The following is a 24,818-nucleotide window of genomic DNA, read 5'->3' on the forward strand; positions in this document are numbered from 1 at the left end:
ACAACATAATCCATCATATCAACAAAAGATAAAAACCATATGATCATATCAATAGATACAAAGAAAGCATGACAAGATCCAGCACCTGTTTATGATGAAAACCCTCGCCAAAATGGGTATAGACGGGACTTTCCTCAATATAGTTAAAGCCATCTACCACAAGCCTATGGCAAGCATCACCCTCAATGGGGAAAAACTAAGAGTCTTCCCTCTAAGATCAGGGAGGAGACAAGGATGTCCACTCTCTTCACTGCTGTTCAATATAGTACTGGAAGTACTTGTAATAGTGGTTAGGGAAGAAAAAGACATTAAGGGCATTCAGGTAGAAAAGGAAGAAATCAGGACTGGAGCAATAGCACAGCGGGTAGGGCATTTGCCTTGCATGCAGCCGACCCAGGTTCGATTCCCAGCATCCCATATGGTCCCCCGAGCACCGTCAGGAGTGATTCCTGAGTGCAGAGCCAGGAGTAACCCCTGTGCAATGCTGGGTGTGACCCAAAAAGGAAAAAAAAAAGAAAAAGAAGAAATCAAGCTCTCACTATTCACAGATGAGATGATACTATACTTAGAGAACCCTAAAACCTCTACCAAGGAACTCCTAGAAACAAGAGACATGTATAGGAGAGTTGCAGGCTATAAAATCAATACCCAAAAGTCCATGGCTTTCCTATACGCAAATAATGAGAGAGAAGAAATTAACATGAAAAAAAAATCCAGTTTACAATTGTGCCCCAGAAAATCAAGTACCTAGGAATCAGCTTAACTAAGGACATAAAAGACCTGTACAAAGAAAACTACAAAATGCTACTTCAGGAAATAAAAGAGGACACAAGGAAATGGAAAGATATCCCCTGCTCATGGCTCAGGAGAATTAGCATTGTGAAAATGGCAATACTCCCCAAAGCATTGTACAAATTCAATGTGATCCCTATAACAATATCCATGACATTCTTCATAGAAATGGAGCAAACACTCCTGAAATTCATATGGAACAATAGGAACCCACGGATAACTAAAGCAATTCTTGGGAAAAAAGAAAATGGGAGGAATCAAACTCCCAAACCTCAAACTCTACGACAAAGCAGTAATAATAAAAACAGCAAGTACTGGAACAACAGCAGAGGCGCAGACCAACGGAACAGGGTTGAATATACTGACATCTCCCCACAAACATATGATCATCTAATCTTTGATAAGGGAGCAAGAAATGTGAAGTGGAGCAAGGAAAGCCTCTTTAACAAATTGTGCTGGCAAAACTGGACAGCTACATGCAAAACAATGGGCTCAGATCTCTACCTAATACCATGTACTAAAGAAAAATCACAATGGATTAAAGACCTCAACGTCAGACCAGAATCTGTAAGGTACACTTAAGACAAGGTTGCCAAAACCCTCCACAACATTGAAGCTAACAGTATCTTCAAAGATGACATGACACTGGCCAAGCAAATAAAAACAGAGATAGACAAATGGGACTATCTTAAACTAAGAAGCTTTTGCACCTCAAAAGAAACAATGACCAAAATACAAAGATAGTCTACAGAATGGGAAAGGATATTCGCCCAATACCCATCCGACAAGGGGTTGATATCAAGGATATACAAAGCACTGGTTGAACTCCACAAGAAGAAAACATCCAATCTCATCAAAAAATGGGGCAATGTTTTGGAAAACAGTATGGACGATTCTCAAAAAATTAGAAATCGAGCTCCCATCTGACCCAGCAATACCACTCCTGGGAATATATCCCAGAGAGGCAAAAAAAGTACAGTCGAAGTGACATCTGCACTTGTTTGTTCACTGCAGCACTCTTTACAATAGCCAGAATCTGGAAAAAACCAGAGTGCCCAAGAACAGATGACTGGTTAAACAAACTTTGGTATATCTACACAATGGAGTACTATGCAGCTGTTAGAAAAGATGAAGTCATGAAATTTACATACAAGTGGTACTACATGGAAAGTATCATGTTAAGCGAAATGAGTCAGAAAGAGAGGGATAGACATAGAAAGATTGCATTCATCTGGGGAACATAAAGTAACAAATTAGGAGACTAACACACAAGAGTGGCCGAGATTAGTACCAGGAGTTTTCCTCCATGGCTTGGGAGGCCAGCCACACACTCTAGGGGAAAAGGGAGCTCAGATAGAGCTCAAACAAAGGGTGTTGAGCGGATCCTCCCAGGATGGGTGAAGCACGCTGAAAGTAGACTATAGACCAAACATGATTGCCACTCAATGCCTCTTTTGCAAACCACAACACCCAAAAGGAGAGAGAGAACAAAAGGGAATACCCTGCCACAAAGGCAGGGTGGGAGGGATACTGGGACCCGTGGTGGTAGAAAATGGGCACTGGTGGAGGGATGGGTGTTTGATCATTGTACAATTGAAACCCAAGCACAAAATTTGTTAAGTCTACAACTGTACCTCATGGTATTTCACTAATAAAATTTTTTTAAAAAATGGGGTGATGAAATGAACAGAAACTTTCTCAAGAAGAAATCAGAATGGCTAAAAGGCACATGAGAAAATGCTCTACATCACTGATCATCAGGGAGATGCAGATCAAAACAACAATGAGATATCATCTCACACCACAGAGACTGGCCCACATCCAAAAGAACAAAAGCAACGGGTGTTGGCACGGATGTGGCGAGAAAGGGACCCTCCTTCACTGCTGGTGGGAATGCCGACTGATTCATACGGATTTTTGGTAAACAGTATGGACAATTCTCAAAAAATTAGAAATTGAGCTCCCATCTGACCCAGCAATACCACTCCTGGAAATATATCCTGGAGAGGCAAAAAAGTACAGTAGAAATGACATCTTTACTTCTATGTTCATTGCTGCACTGCTCACAATAGTCAAAATTTGGGAAAAACTCGAGAGCTTGAGAACAGATAGACTCTGGTACATCTACACAATGGAATACTATGCAGCTGTTAGAAAAGATGAAGTCATGAAATTTATATACAAGTGGTTCTACATGGAAAGTATGCTAAGTGCAGTGAGCCAGAAAGAGAGGGACAGACATAGACTGCACTCAGTAAAGTAACAGAATGGGAGTGAGACACCAAGAATAGTTGAGATAAGTACCAAGAGGTCTGCTCTAGGGCTTGGAAGCCGGCAGCATATGCTGGGGGAAAAGGCAGCTCAGATAGAGAAGGGAACACCAAGTAAAGGATGCTTGGAGGACTCTCTCGGGATGCAAGATGTGTGATGAAAGTAGACTATAGACTGAACACGATGGCCACTCAACACCTCTATTGCAAACTACAAGACCCTGAAGGAAAGAGTGAGCAAAAGGGAATTTCCTGTAGTGAGCTAAAGGGAATTCCCTGTCACAGAGGTGGGGGGCGGGGGGAGGGACGGAGGGTGGGGGGGTAGGGCTACCAGGATCATTGGTGGTAGAGAATGGGCACTGGTGGAGAGATGGGTACTTGATCATTGTACAACTGAAAACCAAGCACGAAAGTTTGTAAGTCTACAATTGTACCACATGATGTTTCAGTAATAATAGTTAAAAAAAAATTTCCTCAGGATCAGAGAGATAGGACTGCACTCATGCATTGCATGCAGGAATACTGAGTTTCGGCCCTGGCACAAAATGGCCTTCTAAGCACCACAGGGAGTGACCTCTGAGCACAACTGGGTCTGACCCAAGGTGGAAAAAAGTCCTGTCCCATCCCCATCCCCTGAAAAGCATAACTCCCTGGCTTATTCTGAGTACTAAAGTCAAAATTCACATGCAGCTTAAAAGTTTTAGGAGAGAAAAGGTCCAGACTCTCACTGAGGATGAGGTAGAAAAATACTGTGAGTAAGAGAAGGTGAGAACTAGTCCTCCCAGATGTTCAAATGTGGAGGGAAGTATCTCATTTTTTTTCTATAAACAAAAGTTCTAGTACTAAATGCCTACTTAGTGGGCTACGCTCAACCTCAAAAAATAGATTGCTAGCAAAGGCTCTTTTATACTAAACAAACATCTGCACAGCAGTATAAAACACAGTCGTATGTCCAAAGTGAAAGGATGTGCTTAATAGTCATTTCACAATCGAGTTCAGAGAGTTGGCCCTGATGCTAACAGCCTGACTGAATTAACCAGTAATCTACCAGGACTCCAGAGTAATTACTCAAATATGGAATATATCAAGAATATATAAACCAGCTATAATGAGAACAAAGTTGAGAACTACAAAAGCTATAAGCTTTTAGTTCATGATTTTTTAAGGGTTCGGTCTTCTGGGTGAAGTAATGCAATGGTAAAAGGGAGGAATGTCTAGATTATCTTTGGTCCCAGAGCACAGGGAGAAGAAAAATCAAGTGGCTGCGGTAGAAGGTATTGATGAGAAGCAACGCGGGGCAGGGCAAACAGGATTCAGGTACCTTGGTGGTAAGAAATGATAGGAGTTCAACGTCCAAACCAGAGTCAGCAACACTGAAACCATGAGACCCAAACTTTAATAAACTGAAAAAGTTGTAAAGGTGGCAGACTGGGGTGAGAGGACAGGAGATGGAACCTGAGAAGACTGGTAGAGGTAAGCTGACACAGATGGAGGGATTGGTGCTGGAACACTGTCTAAAATCCAACTATGAGTAATTTTATAAGTCACAGTGCTTTATTAAATTAAAAAAAATTTTTTTACAGTTTGGTCTCTCTGTACCCCCTTAACAAAGTTTTACAAAGCTTTTCAAAAAAGAGTTTCAAAGTCAAATTCCAACAGCAAAGTTAAGACAAAGCACATTAAGACCTTGACCTGTGGTCATAGTACTGCTGGCTTAATTATGAGAGGCTCAAGAATCAGAAATTAAATGTATATAAAGCTATAGCATTCCTATTTCCTTCATCTCTGGCACATTCTACTCTTGGAAGATTAACCTGTCCACCCTGCAGTCTATATTTGTGATCACATGGGTTGGGGCAGATTATTTAAGACATCACTCTGAAATATCTCATGCTAGCTCACCCCTAAAGATGACTTACAAGAATGTTGTCTGCTATGCTAATATCTGCTAAGTAATTCTTTAGCCATCACCAACATTCACTATTACCGAATGGACCTAGAAGAAAAATACACCACTATTTTGCCAATAACAATGAAGTAAGTGAAAAGAAAAACATGTACAGAAGAAGTTCAAACTTAATTACAGAGTCCATGTGAGAGGGGGTGGATACAGTCTACCTCATTACAGAGAAAAGATAAATGTACAAAAGATAGATGTATAAAAGACATATAAAAGATAGATGAAGTTCCAACCAATCAGTTGTGATGGCATTACCTAACACATGAATAATCTCCAAACACTTTCACAAACACATTTGAGTGTTCGTACGATGTACACAAACATTTACTGAATTGAATTCTCCAACATTAATAGATTTGATTTTCAGAAAAATCAGGTTAGCTTCAGCAAGTGTAACAGTTAACAGGGTAAACTGAAACATGAAGAGGACATACAGCTTAACCAGTAAGGAAAAAAAAATTTTTTTTGAATAGTCAAAACATGTTTGAATTTCATATTTTCAAGGTTTTAAATATTGTTAATGATGGTTTCATGCATAAATGTTCCAACACCACACTTTCCAAAGTGTCCGTTTCCTTCCACCGATATCCTCAAGACTTTCCCCACACCCTAGTCCAACCAGAGTAAGTCCAGTTCAGAGAAATAATCACAGGTTCTGTAGCATTTGGCCATTTGTTATTTCCTTACTCTTTGTCTTTAGATTCCACATATGAAAACTATAATTCCGTATCTGTCCCTTTCCTTCTGAATGGCTTCACTCAGCACTACACATTCTAGTTCCATGTCCTTAGGGGAGTCACCTGACCCCCTGGACCTGTTTCATAAGTAAAGTAAAGTAAAGGCCCTCCCGTTGATCATCGATTTGCTCGAGCGGGCTCAGTAATGTCTCCATTGGAGACTTTGTTGTTACTGTGTTTGGCATATCGAATACGTCACGGGGAGCTTGCCAGGCTCTGCCGTGCGGGCGAGATACTCTCGGTAGCTTGCCGGGCTCTCCGAGAGGGGCGGGGGGATCGAACTCGAGTCGGCCATGTTGGCTGCGTGCAAGGCAAACGCCCTACCGCTGTGCTATCGTTTCATAATCTATGAAATAATGGACTACAATAGATAATATATGACTTTAGCAATCTGAAGATAGCAAAAGGCTACTTTATTCATCACTCTCTTTTGCACCTTTTGTACCTTTTTGTTCAGGAGAATTTGCTCTGTCCAAAGTTTTGTTCCCATTCCCTAACAAATGAACTCTTAGTCAACTTCAAAGCCTATTTAAAATCCATTTCTAATGTGAAGTGTTTCTAAAAGTATACAATATTCACTGCTACTTCCTTTAGACTTCCATTAACAGGCATCAAGCCTTATTACAGTAGTTTTTAAACCAAACCAATTATGATGCAACTAGATTACTACTAGAAGGCAGAAAATAAATGTGACTGATTAGGCTTAGACCCTATGACTTAAATGACTGGTGGGCAACATGTTAGGTACTCCATAAAATATACAGTACTGTATACATGTTTCATTACATGTTTCATTTCATGTTAAGGGTACACTGAGCAATAGTAAGACTTCTGTATGTAAAAATAAGAAGAAAAAGACATTTTTAGAAAGTCCTACCTGGTCTGCATAGATCTCCATGTTGCTCTTTTTCACTGGCATAGACCTCCATACACCAAGCATGGTATGCGAACGAGAAGAGATCTTCTATTTTAGCGGGTGGTCGGATTGCATTGTTCAGTCTCTTAAGCCACTCTTGACATTGCTCAAAGGTTGAGAACTGACACCTTAGTAAAATCAGACCATAACGTAATCAGAAGACAGCCGACAAAGAAACCTACGTAGAGCCACCATTTAATGGGGGTCTACCCACAGTGAAGATACAACTACAGTCAAGAAAGCATCTGAGGTATCATCATGTATAAGAAATAAGGTTGAACAAATCTTAACCAATAGTGCAAATGAAAACCAAACATATAGAAAACTTAGGACTAAAAAAAACTCCTAGACTGTCATTTTTTAGCTGAATTACCATGAGACATAGTCACAAAATTGTTCATGATTTCTGTAATACAATGTTCCCACCCATCCCTTCACCAATGTACATTTCCCATCACCAATGTCCCCAGTTTCCCTCCCAGCCCCCCCACCCCCTGCCCTACACTTTTCATCTCTCTCTCTCTCTCTCTCTCTCTCTCTCTCTCTCTGGCAAATATCACCCTAATACCCAAAGCAGACAGAAATACCACCAAAAAAGGGAATTATGATTATAGATCAATATCCCTGAACACAGATGCAACGATCCTTAACAAAATATTAGCAAACAAAATCCAACAACTTAACAAAAAGATCATACACGATAACAACGCAGGATTCATCTCAGGGGTACATGAATGGTTTCACATCAGAAAGTCAATCAACATAATTATGAAAGTAATGGCAGTCATTCTCATCTATGATATTTGATTTTACTTCAAAAGTTTTGTGGTTGTCTCTCTCAAAACACAGGTTTAAACTGGGGGTGCAGTGCCACCAGCAGATCAACAGTACCTGCGGGTATGAGCAGCCTGCTGGTGCCTTCAGGCTTTCTGATACCCCCAAATTGCCTCTGTGCTTCTAGCCAGACCCCTAACAACTCAGGACCAAGTTTCCCAAGATTAGGAATGTGGGAGCCATGCCCACAACCCACCTCCAGCTCAGCTATACAAGCTCATTTATCGCCTTGCTTCAGAGACCTATAAATAAATCTCCAAAGAGATTAAAAACTGCAGTTAATCTCGGACCCATGCAAAGCAGAACAGATGGGGTAAATTGGAGGGGGGGGGGGGGGCGGGTCAGCCTGGTGCCCGTCCAAACAGAACCCCCAGCATCCACTTGCTTCTACAATTCAAAATTGCAGCCATGCCCCTGGCCAGACTCCACCATCTCAGGATGGACCTCACTGAGACATAATCTGCTAAAAATTCAGGTATGCAGGTTTTGTGATTGAAATCTTCTAGCTTTCTTGGGATCAGGATGGGCTACCTCCTCTGACCTCCCCCCTGTACTTTCCCGAAGCTGATAAAAATACTGAATGCCCTGAACACACACAATGATTTTTTTAGTATCTGTACTGCAAACCATAATGCACAAAAGGAGAAAAAGAAGAAAGTGCATGCTATAGAAGCAGGCTGGGCGGCAGGGGAGGGGGTGTGGAGGTTTGGTGGGGATGGTGAGGGGAAAAGAGGGGACACTGGTCGTTGGAAATTTGGGCACTGGTGGAGAAATGGATGATGGTCATTGTAAGACTGAAACCCAATCATGAACAGCTTTGTAATGGTCTATCTTACAGATAGTCAATAAAATTTAAAAAAAAAAAGGTTTAAACTATTAAAACCATGTTAATTAAACTACAATAAATTTTTAATAGACAAATATTTTGAAAACTGTATATAGGAGATTTTTGTTTTGTTAAAAGTCAAGCCCCCAAAGTCATTTTTGATTAGTTAAGAATAATTTCAAAATGTGTCTACATTGTAATTAGAAAAATCAGTAATTTAGATTCAAAATTAGATGTTCTGAGGGCTGAAATGTAGCTCAGTGGTAGAGTATACACCTTGCATACATAAAGTCCTAGGTTCAATGCATGGTCCCTCCCTACCCAGTGTGTTGGCATTGTATGCTTGCATATGCGTTCTCTTCCCACCTCACCCCACACACACACACACGCGCGCGCGCGCGCACACACACACACACACACACACACAGAGTCATATCAGGGGAATATCATCTCTGACATAGCAGAAAATAAACAATTCTGTTACACATTATAATTTTCAGTAGATTTAACTAAGGTTAAAATGATTAGTAGGAAAAAAATACCTTTTCAACTGCAGTGCTAAAGTTGAGTATTAATAAGTAAGCTTTTTCAAATGAGAGCTGTAGCTAGTATATATCAAAAGCAAACCAAAACTCAACAGCTAAAAATCAACTTAAATTTTTACCTTAAAACCAAAGAGGTGGCTTAAATCTCTCCTGTCCCAATCAATGTGATCATCAAATGCCAACACACACTACTTACTGGCATTTCAAACAGGTCAGCAATGAGGTAAAAACTTTGGGAACTTACAATCAGTAGAGTTGCCAGTTTTAAACATACATGACTTTGCAATTATTAAGTTACAGATTATATCAGAAAACCATTAATGAATGCTAAATCTATGAAGAAATTTGACAAGACGTGGTATATATAAATTATATAAAGTGTCTCCCATAATTATAGCTAAAAAGGGAAAAAATAAAGAAATTACACAGAAATACTGTGATACCCTTGTTAAGAATGATAAAAACCAGTAAGTCTGGGGGTTGGAGTGATAATACAGTAGGAAGTGGGTTTGCCTTGCACATGGCCGACCCGGGTTCAGATCCCCAGCATCCCACGTAGTCCCCTGAGCACTCCAAGGAGTAATTCCTGAGTGCAAAGCCAAAACCCCTTGGCGGGATACTCTCGGTAGGTTTCCGGGCTCTCCAAGAGGACACTCTGTTAAAGTTCTGTTATAACAACAACAAAAAAAAGGGCTGGAAAAATATTAAAATTGCCTTGCATGTAGCTCTAGCACCTGCAACCCTGCTTCAAATCACCTGCACAATAAATGGTTCATTGCACACCAGGGAAGATTCTTGAGCACAGAACCAGGAGTAGTCTTGAGTGTCACCTTGCTGTGGCCCAAAATTAAGTTCAACTTAATTTAATTAAAAACTGGGGCCAGAGATGCAGCTCAGCAATATAGAGAACACTTGTGTTATATATGTGAACCTCTGAGTTGGAACCTTTGCACAGCAAAATAGTTTTCTTCAAAATCTGAATGCCACACAACATCCCTAAGTAATTTTTTTAATGTTCCGGAACCAGAATAATGTACCTGGACAGACAGTACAGCAGGTAGTGCACTTTGCTTGCAAATGGCCTACTTGGATTTGATGCCTGGCTTCACATAAGGTCAAGGAAATATAACTGGGAGTGATTCCTGTGCAGACTGTGCAGAGAGCCAGGAGTAAACCCCAAGCACCACCAAGCACCAAAACAAAAAAATAAACAAAAAAAGTTTTAGATTAAAGAGGTCTATACAATCATGAAAATGTTAATGTTTTGTTTTTCATGAAAAGTACATGAAAATGTTAATGTTTTGGTTTTTTTTTTGTTTGGGGGGAGGCCACAGCCAGCAGTACACAAGGCTTACTCCTGGTTCTATATTAATGATTACTACTGGAGGGAGTTGGGGAACCATATGAGGTGCCAGGGATCAACTCGGGTCAGTTGTATGTAAGGCAACGCCCTACACACTGTATTATTTCTCCAGCCCCAATAATGAAATATCTGATCTCCATTAGATTCTATTCTGAATGAGTGGGATTAAGTGGAATGTTAGGACGGTCATTATTAAATCAACTGACAAAATTGGAACATGGATTAGATATAGGTATCATGAGTATAAAATTATGAAGTTAATGGTACTGTGGTTATAAAAAAAAATCCTAATTCTTTTGTTTTGTAGTCAAACCAAGCAATGTTCAGGGGATGCTCCTGGCTCTGCACTCAGGAATTACTCTTAGTGGTCTCAGCGGACCATATGCAATGCCAAGAATTGACCCCAGGTCGGCTGTGTTCAAGCAAATACCCTATGTGCTATACTATTACTACATACCCAATTATTAACAAAGCACACAAAGTAGTTCAGGATACAGAGCCATGATTATGCAACTATCAGACTGCTCTGAAAGTTTTCTCTTTCCCCCTGCTCACTTGACCCCAGCCCCAATCTCCACCCATGCCCCACACAAAGACCCCTAAAAATAAGACAAATGGTGTATAGTATTAAGAATACTAATGTTCTTTATACTACTTTTGTATCTTGTAAATTGGAAACTATTTCCAAATCTTAGAAGAAAACTGCATATATCTTGGGACTGGAGAGACAGTATAGTAGGTAAGGCCATTGCCTTGCAAGTACTTGAATTGCATTCGGTCCCTGGCACCAAATGGTATGAGCTCACCAGGAGTGATGTCAGAGCACAGGGCCACAAGTTATCTCTGAGCACAAAAATAATTTTACAAAAAGAAAAAAAAGTGCCCACCTTTTAAAAATAGTTTTACAAAAATAAGAATAAAGTGCATACCTTTCAACAATATCAAAAATATTGTCAGAAAAATCTAAATCATTTCAGACATTATTTGAAAAATATGCCTAACAAGGTTATTCCTAAAAAGTGATTTTTCTTACCAAACTATAGATTCATTCTTTAAAAATATTTTTCTAAAGGGAGCTGAAGTGACAGGACAATGGGTAGGGTGTTCGCCTTGCACACCAGACCTAGGTTTGAGCCCCAACACCCCATTTGGTCCCCTGAGCACTGCCAGGAGTAATTCCTGAGTGCAGAGCCAGGAGTAACCCCTAAGCATCGCTGGATATGACCCAAGACTAAACAAAACAAACATAAAAGTTATACATAAATACTTAAACAGCATCATAAACATGCACATACCTGATAACTTTGCAGTCTTTGCATGTCAGATGAAGCTGAAATATATCTCGGCATTCAACACTTTCTATAAGCTGCAATGGAACCTGCAATTTAAAAAGATGAAGTCTTTTTAGTCAAAGAGGCACTGACCCTACAGTTCTTCAATGTGTCCCACAAAAGCAATCAATAGCTCTAGAGGGGAAGACGGACAAAGAACTGCAGGTTTACCTGGCTGCATCAGTCATTCTCAAGTGGTTAACTACTAAATTAATTTCCCGTTGCCTATCTTTAAATCAGTGGCCTAAAGTCAAGTCATGGCATGAAGATAATAAGAGGTGATGCCAGGGAGATCTATTTATCTTCCAGGTATCAAACCCTCAAGTTTTATATCTTACAAGTAGCTGTATTTTGCAGTGACAATGAAACTGAAGGAATTAGGATAGCTATCCTATCTTGTTTAAAGAAAATTACTACTAGTCAGACTATTTGTTGTTTGCTTTGTGTTAGTACATGAGCATCCTAAAAAAAGGCTGAAAGTCCAACCTGCCTGCAGGTTGTACAAAAAAGACAACAGGTCAATAGCTGAAAGTCATGATCTCTCTGCTCAATGTAAGAATGGAGGAGGACAGCACAGATGATGTATAGTAGCCAAAGGTTTTTAATTAGCTATGTCTAATATGCTTCAAAATAGATGGAGAGCTATGCCTGCCAAGTGGGGTTTGTAGCATGAGTAGGCTTGACTAGATCTCTCGGCCATTCTGGTAAATAGGACAGTGAGGAGGGATCAGAGAAGAGAGATATAGAAAGGAAAATATCTGAAGAGTGTGACAAATCCTGGAGTTGACATGATAATCCTCCCAAGTCCTAAACTGTCCTGACTCATCCCACAGCTTCAAAAATCCATTTTCTAAGACTTCACACTATCTTACTCCTTTAAGAAGTGGTAGACTACTGTCTCTTACACCATATCATGCTCAGGAAAAATGTGACTGTGGGAGCTACATGTAGCATACCAACAGTTCATACTTAGTCTGAGAAGAGGGAAGCATCCCCTTTAACAAAGGAATAAGTGAGCGCTACCTGCTAGGTGAGGCCTTCATGTTAGCTGAGCCAGCTGCAGAAAGTTTTCCGACAAACCCTGTGCAGTCAGAAGAGAACTCTCAAAATAAGACTAAGGGGATCTAAAAGAAATCCAGTACTGGATGTCTTATTGATTCCAACTGTAAAGCACAAAATAGTCTTACAGTTTTAACTGAACTGGAATAAGAGAAAGACTAAGAAACTGTGTGTGAGGGGGGGAGAGAGGTAGGGTGGAGGCGAGGAGGTGCATATAGAAGGGAGCTTTTGCTCTCTATTTTTAAGTTCTTAAACCTAAGTTACTAAAAGAAATTGCAACAGAAAACTAAAAATTCTTTCAAAATCTATACATCTAAGAAGGAAAAATGGTGTGTTGGGGAGGCAAATTGTAGAGAAAGTATAGAATATGAAAAAGATAAAAACTAGAAGAAGACTGACATTTTGTTAATGATTCAAAAGCATCATGAAATTTTGTATTCTACGTAACTTGAATAAATATAAACATTTAAACTTTTCTTTAATAAAACTTAACATTTAAAATACAAAAAAAAAAAAAGATGACGCTGATACCTTCTCAGACCAGTTCTCCTGTAATGGATGAGAGGGATGGAAAGGGGAGGGAGCACCCCCAGCAGTGCTCAAGGGGTCATATGGGATGCCAGAGATTGAATCTCATTCAGCAGCAAGCAGTGAAAGTGTCTTTCTGGCTGTACTGTAACTCTGTGACAGATTCTTATACTGTTGTTTTAATTTTTTAATTTACCTTTCCCTCCTCTCACCTCCCCCATACCAGTTCCCACCTATCACCACCCCTCCCCCGCCAAAAAAGTAGAAACCAAAAAGACTGACAGGGGGCTTGAGCAATAGCACAGCAGGTAGGTGTTTTGCCTTACACGCAGCCAACATGGCCGATCCAGGTTCGAGTCCCAGCATCCCATATGGTCCCCCGAGCACCGCCAGGAGTAATTCCTGAGTGCATGAGCCAGGAGTAACCCCTGAGCATCGCTGGGTGTGACCCAAAAAGAAAAAAGAAAAAAAAAAAAAGACAGACAGACTGGCAAGAGGCCTGAGTCTACGTAGAAAATATCAGAAACTCAGAAAAATCTCTATTTCTAAAATCTTGCCTGGTTCCTGACCTCCCTGTATGAGCTTCAAATTCTTCTATGTATTGGACCAGCACAACATTGGAAGTCACAGGCACAGGGAATGGGAAGAGTCTAAAATGGAGCAGAGTGCGCTTTTCAATGCTTTGTCCACAGATAGCTCTAAAAAGACAGAACAGTGGGTTGGAGAGAGAGAACATCTGCTAAGGCACTTGCCGTGCACACGGCCCAACTCAAGTTCATCTCCAACACCACATAAGAGTCCCCCAAGTCCCCACCAAGCCTGATTCCTCAGCATATCCTCAGCATTCAAGAGTAAGGACTGACACTGCCAGGTGTGCCCCCCCCCAAATAAAATAAAATAAAAACTATTAAAAATAATTTTTTAAAATTAAACAAGACAGTACTGGAGTCAGAAAGATTGCTCAAAAATCTGTGACTAATTATCTGCAATTGATGGGCCCAGGTTTGAGTCCCCAGCACTGCACAGTTCCCCAAGAGACAAGACAGGGAGTAGTCCCTAAGTACAAGGTATGGCCCCAAAACAAAATGCACAAAAAACTAATGTCCTTTTTATACACCTAATCAAAACTTACTCTAAGTTTCTCTAAGGCAGTGTTCCGCAGCCTTTTAATACGAGCAGACTGGCATCTGCCCTAAATACTGATCTACACCCAATCAGCAGTTATAACCAAGGAAGCAGACCTTAAGTTTTCAACCTTTTTACCCCTGGGACCTGGGACCAGTTGAGGAATTATGCTCTAAGGCCCACAATACTATTTTAGGCTTCTCAACTCTCCTCACATATGAAGGGAATCTCTGTGAATTTCTGTAAATAGACATCCAATATTTCACCCTATTAGCAATTAGGGTTTATAATTTATAGACTCAAGAGCAACACCATTTTGTAGTACAGGAATGTCAAGTCATAAACAAGTTAGGACCAGAATCCATGTCTGCCCACCCTCCTTCCATTATATGGCATGGTTTTCTTTTTTCCTCTAAGAGTGCCCTTTTGTATGAGCTCAACTTTAGTTTTTCATTCATAATTAAGTGGCCTCACCACCAGTGATCTTCAGTAGAAAACAGAGTATCCCAGGACACAAAAACAATCATTCAAAAGGACAAATGCATAGCATTATTCATTGCAGCATTTAGCACAATGATCTGGATAAGGAATTAATCCAGGTGAACAACAAAGATGAATGTATTATGAAGGTGTGGTATATACACACAATGGAATACAAGATACAATAATTGCAAGAAATGATAACTCACTGCAACTTGAATGAAATCGGAAGATACTGTGTTAAGTAAATTTAAAAAAGGAAAGTAAACACTGCATAATCTCTGTGGCATACAGAATAACAAGAAAAGAGAATGCAAGGGATCAAAGGATAGTATACGCAGATTATCCTTGTCCCTAGAGGACAGAAATGACAAGAACAGGGAAGGAAAGAAATGAAGGCAAGGAAGAAAAGACTGACAGGAAGTAACAGAGCAGGGGGCAGGCACACTGCTGGTGCAGCAGTATTTATCTAAACACCAATAACACCGTAAGCATGAAATTCAAACTAAAACAGCCAAATTTTAAAATGTGCCCATCAAGGAGGAAGTCTGGGAGGTGTGAGGGAATCTGGGGATATTGGTGGAGGGACGGTGACACTGAGGGTGGGGCTGGTGCTAGAACACTATTCCAAAAGACTTACTATGATTAACTATATAATAGAAAATAGAATTTAATCCCTTAAAGCCAATTCTATGCATGGAAGAAGAGTAACAAATCTAAAATAACATTCAAATGGTTTGAAGTCAACTAATTACATTTTGTAAAAACTCATCTTCCTTTTGCTGGTTTTTCCTACGCCTTACCCTTATGGGGTAAATTTCCTCTCCCATTACAGTGCTTTCCAAACCACCCCAAAATCATGCTAAAAATCATTCACCAAAAACACACAGTGCTGTTAATCAACTTTTTAAAAGGCCAGAAGTTACACCATGGGCAGCAAAACTCCTTAGAGGACAATCCAAAGAGGTAGAATAGCAGTGAAAAAATTTAATGCATGCACTGGTCCTAGGATATTGTACTAAGGATGAGGTATTATCACATTCCAAAAAGAATTCTATGGCATATCTTATTATATTTATTCAGGGTGTCTCTGTCTAAGCATTTATGCATGCAGTATATATTCCTTTTAAGGACAAAAATTTAAAACTGGGATTTGTACCTCTTAAAAACAAATACTTTTACAGCCTAAATGGGAAATCTTAACCCATTTATAATAAAAATGGCAGCAACAGGCCAGAGCGATAGAACAGCAGGTGGGTCACTTGCCTTGCACGCAGCTGACCCGAATTTGATCCCCAGCACCTACTGGTCCCCCAAGCCCTGCCAGGAGAAATCCCTGAGTGATGAGCCAAGAGTACGACCTAAGCTTACTGTGACTCAAAACCCCAAAATAAATAAAAATGGCAATTACAAGTGAAAATAAGCCAGGTAATGGCTCTAAATCCAAAATCTGTAATAAACCATCGAGTATGTGTGCACAGAGTCTTTCCATTTAAACAAGTCAGGAAGTGGGGCTGGTGAGACAGTATAGCAGGTAAGTATAGTAGGTGTCCCCTCTCCACTGTACGGTCAATCACCACCCCCCAAAACCGACGTATGGCCCCTGATTACTGCCAGGAGTGTCTCCTCAGCACCAAGTCAGTAGCAGCCACCAAACACTGCCAAGCATGGTCCCAAAGCCCTCCTACCACTCTACCCTAAAAAATGAGGAGGGGCCCATGAGCTCACTGACGGAACTCCTACTGTGCTACTGTGCAGGAATTAGGTTGCAAGTTCAATCATCAGCACTACCATTCCTGCTAAGTCCAGTGGCACTTTTTGGGGGACAATGTACCACAATAAACTTGCAATCAAGTGTGAGGTGGCACCACAACTAAAGTATGACTCCTAGAAAGGACAACAACCAAAGCAAAACTGAGCACAAGCGTCAGATGAAAAAACCAAACTCTGCAGGGTCAGAGCAACATCACAGCAGGTAGGGCGTTTATGTGCCTTGCATAAAGCCAATCAGGATTCAATTCCCGGCACCTCATATCCCCTGAGCCCCACCAGAAGTGATCCCTGAGCAATGAACTAGAAATAAGCCCTGAGCATTACCAGGTATAGCCCCTGTCACTGTCACTATCCTCCCGTTGTTCATCGATTTGCTCGAGCGGGCCCTGTAACATCTCCATTGGAGACTTTGTTGTTACTGTGTTTGGCATATCAAATACATCACAGGGAGCTTGCCAGGCTCTGCCGTGCGGGCGAGATACTCTCGGTAGCTTGCCGGGCTCTTTGAGAGGGGTGGAGGAATCAAACTCGGGTTGGCCATGTTGGCTGCGTGCAAGCCAAATGCCCTACCACTATGCTATCGCTCCAGCCCAGGTATGGCCCCTACAAAAAACAATTAAAACGACCATATGCATGAAATTCTTTCATTAAAGATACTATAATCATGGTACTGCAAGTAAAATTCAAAACAAAAATGTTAATAAAAATTAAATTATATATGTACCCCAAAAAGCCCAAATACTTTCATTTCTGCTCCATTTTGGCATTTATTTTTTATTTTATTTTTACTTTTTTGGTGGGGGAGAGGGGCTTGGGTTACATCTGGCAAAGCTCAGGGGTTATTCCTAGCTCTGCATTCAGAAATTACTCCTGGTGGTGCTCAGCACAGGCTGGCCCCGTGCAAGGCAAGTGCATTGCCCACTGTACTATCTCTCCAACACAGGAGTTTAAATTTTTTAATTATTCCCCCCTTCTTCATTGTTCCAGTTACAAAGGTCACACACACTTGGCAGTGGTACTCACCAGGAGCCACACACTTGGCTGTGGTGCTCATGGTCATTTGGCTGTGGTGCATCAGAGATATCAAATTTGGTTGCAGCATCAAGCTATCACACTCTGCATATTGGGTAGTACTAAAAATCATACAAACTACTCTTCCAGCTCTGGTTTGAATGGCCTCTGGTGTAGGAATGTCAATAAGGCCTTTTAAGCACATTAAGTGTTAACAATAGTCTCCTTGTGATGTTTAGGGAATAAAGATTTTTGTTGCAAACACATAATGGGAAAGTGAAAAAAATGCGAAGGTGTTTATTTCTATTTGCTACACTTCGACCTTTGGAAGTTTTAATGCCTCATTAATACTAATACTGAGGGTCAAGTGCATACCTTATGCACAAAAGAACCCTAGATCAATCCTAGCACTGCATGGTCCCCCCAAGCACCACCAGAAGATGTAGCCCTGGAACAACCCAGCCCCACCAGACATGGTCCTGGTGGCTCCCAAGCACTACTGGGGCAGCCCTGGTGCTTCCGGCACTGCTAGACCCAAGTAGCACAGCACCACTGAGCCCATGCATTGAACCTCCTGCCCATCGGCAGAGTATCACCAGGAGTAGCCCCCAAACCCCTAATGATCACCTCGGATATGTAAAAAAAAGGGGAGCAGGGGACACAACTAGTATTGATTTTTACAAATAATTTCTGGTCAAAATTCAAAATCCAGTTTACATTTCCTAAAGGTCACAATTTAATCTGCTAATGTATAAATACAACTCTGATCCCATGAACTATTCTCATTAAAGAGTAACACCAGAATTTCATCTAATAAAAGGGAAGGAAACTCATGCAGAGGTCACATTTTGCTTATTTGCAGTGAGCATCTGATATTCAAAACCAATTTATTCCAAGCAAAGATGCAGCAACCACCTAGGAATTTCATGCTACTTACTGGGATTTCAGAAGCAGCAGACTGAGAAGAAGTCTATTGAATTACACAACAAAAATTATTTTTCAGCTCTCATGTATTCGACTAGAACATTCATTTATAAATTAAGCATCAAAGAAACATATCTGTATGTATATATGTGTATATACATACATATGCATGTTTACATACAAATATATACATAATTTGAGAAAAGCACAGAATGAAAGCAATTTAAACCTTAAATCTAACAAGTAAACTCTACCACAGAGGTTCATTACCTTAGGAACTGGAAATAATATATCTATTGAATGTGTGTGGATTAAAGTAATGATGTTTATACTATGTAAATCTAACACACATTTTACTCAATGTGCTGTGAAATTAAAAGTGAATGCACGACATCAGGTAGTTATTTAAAACCTGATGGTGAATCTCTTCCTGAAGTATTTCATGATGATTTAAAAGCAGATAATATAATACAACTTGTGGCATGCCTTGAAATATACTCGTACACATAGGCTTTGAAACACTTTTGATTAAGATATAACAACAACCTTGAAAGTGGGCCTCTTGAGCTCATGTATTTTACTGCAACAATTATCTGCTGTGGGAGGTTCTAAGGGCAGTGGAAATGGAGGGGCAACATCACCAACTCTATGGTCTTCATCCAGGACCTTCTGTAGGAAGAGCTTCAGTAACCACAGATTTTAGGAACTTTAGCACTGTGATATAATTAGTTTATTTGTATAAAAAAATCCTAATCTCTTTCATTCTGAAATATCTATAAAGTCACTGCAATGCCAAAATACTTTCACACAACCATTTTTCTGTGCAAAACCTGTATCTCTGTCTTTTTAGGTAACATGCAGGTTCTGTACCTTAGAGGATTACAAAGCTGAGAAAACACTTTTAGGTAAAGAAATGAGTTGAAACTAATAACAGGGATTAAGTTTTCATAAACACTATATCTTAATAATAATGGGGAACCAACAATCACTATAACCTACTCAGTATTAGAAACAATGATGACACAGGCATTTTCACATAGAAATAAGTTGTTTTCAAATAAATATTACACCCAAAGGTAAAAATGGTCTATATCCATTTAAACATTAAATTGGTTAAATCCAATTCACTTCATATTTACTACTATGGTACCAAGAGATAGTTTGGATTCTGGAAATATAATTTAAAAAATTACTAAGTATCTAGTCAATGTTGCAATGGTAATTTAATAAACTATTAAGGGAAGGGACTGAGACAGAAAAGGGCTTCACAGAAGTTAATGGTTAGTTTTAATAGATAAGGAGAAAATCCCTAGGTAAGAGAAAAAAAAAACAGAAGTGAGACCATATGTATAGTTGAAGGAGGGTGGATTTACTAATACTACTGGGAAAGGAGGGAGAGAAGTAGGAAATCTGGCAGGAACCAAAGATTAACATTTTGCTTGTTATTATGCTAAGTAATTTCATCTTAAAAGTAGAAAAGAAATGCTAAAGGGCTTTGGTGAGTGTATAATAAAATTTATTCAAGATCAGTAAGCTCAGAAGCAGGGAAGTATAAGGGAAATATAGTGACCTTAACCTTTATCACCCCACACCCAATTTAATTACAACTTCACTAGTGTTTAATTTAAACACGAAGTTTAACTGAGAAGTTCTACTAATTACTATTACTTCCATAGCAGCTGATGGGGAATTTCTGGAATTTTTGTAGGATGTTTATCAATATGGGACCTCCTGCCACAACCTCCCAATTACAAATGGGCTCCTCTGAACAATGATGTAAAATATGAAAGCACAGCATGCCTCTTTCTTTGATGCATCTCAGTATGTTACTTGACTGATGGAAATAGTTATAGTCATAATCCAAGTCTAATAATGCCTAGATAAAAAATTTAAATAATAAAGAAAATGTCAGTCACCTGAGTCTTTTAACAAAGGAAAGAATGTGACTAAGTTCTTCAGTAACTTCTGGACTACCAAGTAAAATCAACTTATGCAACAGATTTCAAAAAACCCCAACATGTACCCCAAAATGTGAATCTGGAGATAGATACAAAGTCTTGCTATTCATGGAACGAACCCTGGTTCTCTCATGGAGCACCACAGGATCCATACAGCACTTCGAGAGAAAAGGCCCCAACAATCTCCAACTATGGACAAACCTGAACCCTCCCAAAAATAACATGAAATCTGAAAGGCTAGCCTTTTCAAATAAGCTCTTATGTCATTAATTCTATGTGGAAGAACCAAAGTGCAAAAAAAAGTCATAATAATAAGTGTCGAGGTATATACAGTTGGTGAAAGTACACGAACTTTTGAGCTTTTGTCATTTCAATAAGAATTATTAACAATGGCTACCCACTGAAGGAACCCACACTGAGAGTATCCTCATAACTGAAAAAGGTAAATGTACCTTTGAGAATTAAAGCCTTCCTTTTCTTGAGTAATATAGTCCATTATGCAAATAAATATTGCACTTCATATCTATACCTACACTACTGAGAAGCCACTAGAGTAACTTCATCCTATGAGTCTCCATAGAGTCAAAGAAAACTCCTGATTTTATATTAAGGTTCAGGAAATTATTTCAACTAAGGTAGTTGGTAACAACTGAAGATTGAGGAACAAAAGCCTATACGATCTCTGCAGTCTTAAAGCCTAAGAATACAGCATTACCAAGTGCAAATCAATGTTACTAAAAAATAGACATGTCCACTGACAACTGCATATAGCATTTCAAATCAAACACAAGAGTTTCTGCCTAGCTAGTATCTCCTACTTGTTAAATTAAGTGAGGAAAGAAGAACGTACAATATTTTCACTAAACTCTGTATAGCACCCCTCTATTCAAAAGCATTAACAAGTTTTTCAACTTGCATTCTCTTATTTTAGAAGGATAAAAGTTGGTAATTGCTTACATTAACAAGAGACTCCTTGAACTTGATGTGAAGTCTATAATTAGAAAGGGCGATGATGGCATCCTCAGCTCGGCCCACATACTCTGTGCTTTCTCCATGAAGTTCAAGGAAAGGAACCTTCAAAATGGAAAAAGAGACCCTTTAGTGTTCTCAAGCAGTTAAGCAAAATTTTCACAGGCACTGTCACTCAAGCAAAACATAAAATGGGTAACAGACCTAAGGAGAAGGAATATACACATATGCCCATGATTCAAGATTCCTACTCACTCAAATTCTAGACTATTGAAGTAGTTGACAAAAATATGATAATCTGAAACAGTGACTTTCTCAGTATGTCAATCTTTCTAAAAGGAGAGAGTTTCTAAATGCTACATGGTTTGGAATCCATTAGCTCTGCTACACTGTTACTCTCTATGTTGTCAAATACTTATTTTATACTCAAAACTGTCTTACCTGAAGATTATCATCCTCCCGGATCAGCTGCTTCCTGGGAAAAATCTGATTAGCCTGGATGCATTCAAGGCTGTGTCGAGTCTCTTCATCCTGAAAAAACCCAAAAACCCAGAAAGCAATAACTTCAAATAATTTTCAAAGTTCTAGTCATTTATAACTGTTTTATCATGTTCAGAAGAATCAAAATGAGAATCTAATGATCAAAGTGAATAAGCAAGAAAAAAAATCGGGGAGGTTGGCCCAGTACTCAGGAGACTATGTAGTATCAGGAATCAAATGTGAGCCTGCCACATGCAAAGCATAAACACTAGCCCTGTGAGCAATCTCCGCGGTTCCAAGAGATACTGATTCCCCAAAGCGTTCCTTCTGCTTAGAGGCCAATTCATTAGGCCCCTCTCTAGTCAAGGAACATACAGATGGCACCCACTTAATTAAGCAATAACAAGGTGTTAGTGCATTACTTGGGCCGGAGCAGTAACATAGCAGGTAAGGCATTTGCCTTGCATGCAGCCGAGATGGCTGATCCGGGTTCGATTCCTCCGCCCCTCTCAGAGATCCCGGCAACCTACCTAGAGTATCTCGCCCGCAGGGCAAAGCCTGGCAAGCTCCCGTGACGTATTCAATATGCCAAACACAGTAACAACAATTTGTTGTGAGATGTTACTGGTGCCCGCTCGAGCAAATCGACGAACAACAGGAAGACAGTGCAGTGCTAGTGCACTACTAGCAAGAAAAACTTACCTTGGGGATTTTGTCTCTAATTTATCACATTATTTGTGAAAAAAAATTGAATTAGTTGAGAATAAAATGATATGATAAATGGAATTTGTTTCAAATTAAGTTTAGGGCCAGAGAGATAAGACAGTGGTTAAAGAGCTTGCCTTGTACATGCTGACCCTGGTAAAGTCCCTGGCATCACATGGTCTCCCAAACACCACCGGAAGCAACCACTAAACCCAGAGCCAAGAGTAGCCTGGAGCAGCACCAGCTGTTGAACTCACAACAAAAATATACTTGGGGCTGGAGTGATAGTACAGTTGGTAGGGCACTTGCTGTGTACATGGCTGACCTAGGTTAGATCTCCAGCACCTCATATGATCCCCAAACCCCACCAGGAGTGATTTCTGAGCACAGAGCCAAGAATAAGTCCTGAGCATCACCACGTTTGGACCAAAAAAAAAAAAAAAAAAAAAAAAAACCTTTATTTTTTAAACTGAATTTCTCAAACTGAAAACATGTGAACCACTATTCCTAGTTATTCCTAGTTATTCCTAGTTTATTCTGCATTAGATTACAAAGTATTTATTCCTATCATGACACTCTTTAAAGTAGTAGCAATAACATAAATAACTTGTAACATAAAAACTAATAATGCAATAAATCAGTATCTGGAAAAAATTCATTTTGAAATAGCAAAGCAGAAAGACGTATCTTAAGTCCCACTATATATAATATATATAGACACTAACTAGAAAGGAATACAGTAATAGATTTTGATGGCAGAAATGGAAATAAATATTGCTGGATATGTGTTATAAATTGTCCCATAAAAAACCAAAAAGGCATGGTTATGTTTTCCAACAACTACACACAAAAGCATCAGAAGTGAACAAGGAGCTTACAGGTCACCAGAGACCTCAGCAGCACTGGAACAGGGTCACTTTGTTATTCGCTACATGGAATATAATAAAGGATAATCTCTTAAAACAAAATATGTGCTCTAACTTGTTGAACCACAACAAAGGTCCTTGAGCTTTTTTGAAAATACTGCTTTTGTTCATTATGAATGAAAATACTTTTTTCATTCTTTAAAAACTCTGTGGGAAATCAAAATATAGGTTACACAAGTAACAATTAAAATTCATTAGTATTTGGATACATCAGAAAATTGTAATGCCCATGAACAAAAAAAAAAAAACTAGCCCAGTTTTAAGACATAAGCAGTTATCTTTTTACTCATTTTAATTTTTTTTAAATTTCATTTAAAAAAATAAATTTTTTTTTATTTTTTTGGTTTGGGGTCACTCCCAGAGATGCTCAAGGGTTACTCCTGGCTCTACACTTAGTGCACTGACAGTGTTTGGGGAACCATATCTGGAATGCCTGTGACTGAACCTGGGTGAGTCGGCTGCAAGCAAGACAAACACCGTACCTGCTGTTCTACTGCTCTGGCCCCTCTATTCCTTTTCAATATCACATTTCTGCACAAGCAGTTTTTCTGTTTTGTTTTATTTTAATTCTGTTAAGAATTTTCCATCCATGTCCCTAATGAAGCCTGAAATTAACATGGCCTTTTCAATTCCTTCTTTGTGCACCAGCACGAAACAGTCTGGAAACTTCACAAGATAGAGCAGAATAATAGAACAGGGGACCATTTATTTTTTTAAGCCTTCAAGCACATACTCCCTGGATTGATAAAAAAATGGTTGGCTCATGGCTCCATCTTCCCTACCTACACTGGACCCTAAATGATCCACAGGTCACTTAAATGTCTTCTTCTTGTCAAAAATGTAAATTCAAAGCTATCTTAGCTTTATTTGACAGTAATACTCCCTAAAAGGAAATGAGGAAGATAGGCTAAGTGCCATCAAGAAAGGTAAATTCATAAATGTGAAGGGGGAACTAAGGGGAGAGTGAAAAAGAAGATGGAGAGAGAAAAGTATGAAAGATGGATCCAAAGATCATGTGTTTTAGTCTTCATTCCATTTACTCTCTCTCTAAAAAAGAAATAGCTAATAGAGTCTTGAAGCCAATAAAAGTAAATTATACTATTATTATAAGTTAACAAAAACAAGAAATTTCAGTAAAAGGTTGTGGGTCCCCCGCCCCGGCCTTTTTGGGTCACATCTGACTCAGGGGTTACTCCTGACAGTGCAGAGGGGACCATATGGAATGCCAAGGATCAAAACCGGGTCGGCCGTATGCAAGGCAAATGCCCTCCCAAGGGGACTATCACGCCAGCCCCAGCAATATTAT

The 24,818-nt window shown here is 39.6% G+C and overlaps 1 protein-coding gene across 6 annotated transcripts in view; it reads right to left on the reverse strand.

Annotated features, from left to right (window-relative positions):
- Positions 1–24,818, reverse strand: part of MTMR3 (myotubularin related protein 3) — a 143,174-nt gene that overhangs the window by 45,098 nt on the left and 73,258 nt on the right. For all 6 annotated transcript variants that reach the window (XM_056116515.1, XM_056116516.1, XM_056116514.1 and 3 more), the window contains 4 exons: positions 21,843–21,932; positions 21,390–21,506; positions 11,539–11,621; positions 6,637–6,803 (listed from right to left, as the gene is read on the reverse strand). In XM_056116515.1, coding sequence (XP_055972490.1) covers positions 6,637–6,803; positions 11,539–11,621; positions 21,390–21,506; positions 21,843–21,932 — 457 coding nt within the window. The remainder of the gene's footprint in view (positions 1–6,636; positions 6,804–11,538; positions 11,622–21,389; positions 21,507–21,842; positions 21,933–24,818) is intronic.

This window comes from Sorex fumeus, unplaced genomic scaffold (assembly GCF_029834395.1).
Source record: "Sorex fumeus unplaced genomic scaffold, SorFum_2.1 ptg000032l, whole genome shotgun sequence".
Taxonomy (NCBI): domain Eukaryota; kingdom Metazoa; phylum Chordata; class Mammalia; order Eulipotyphla; family Soricidae; genus Sorex; species Sorex fumeus.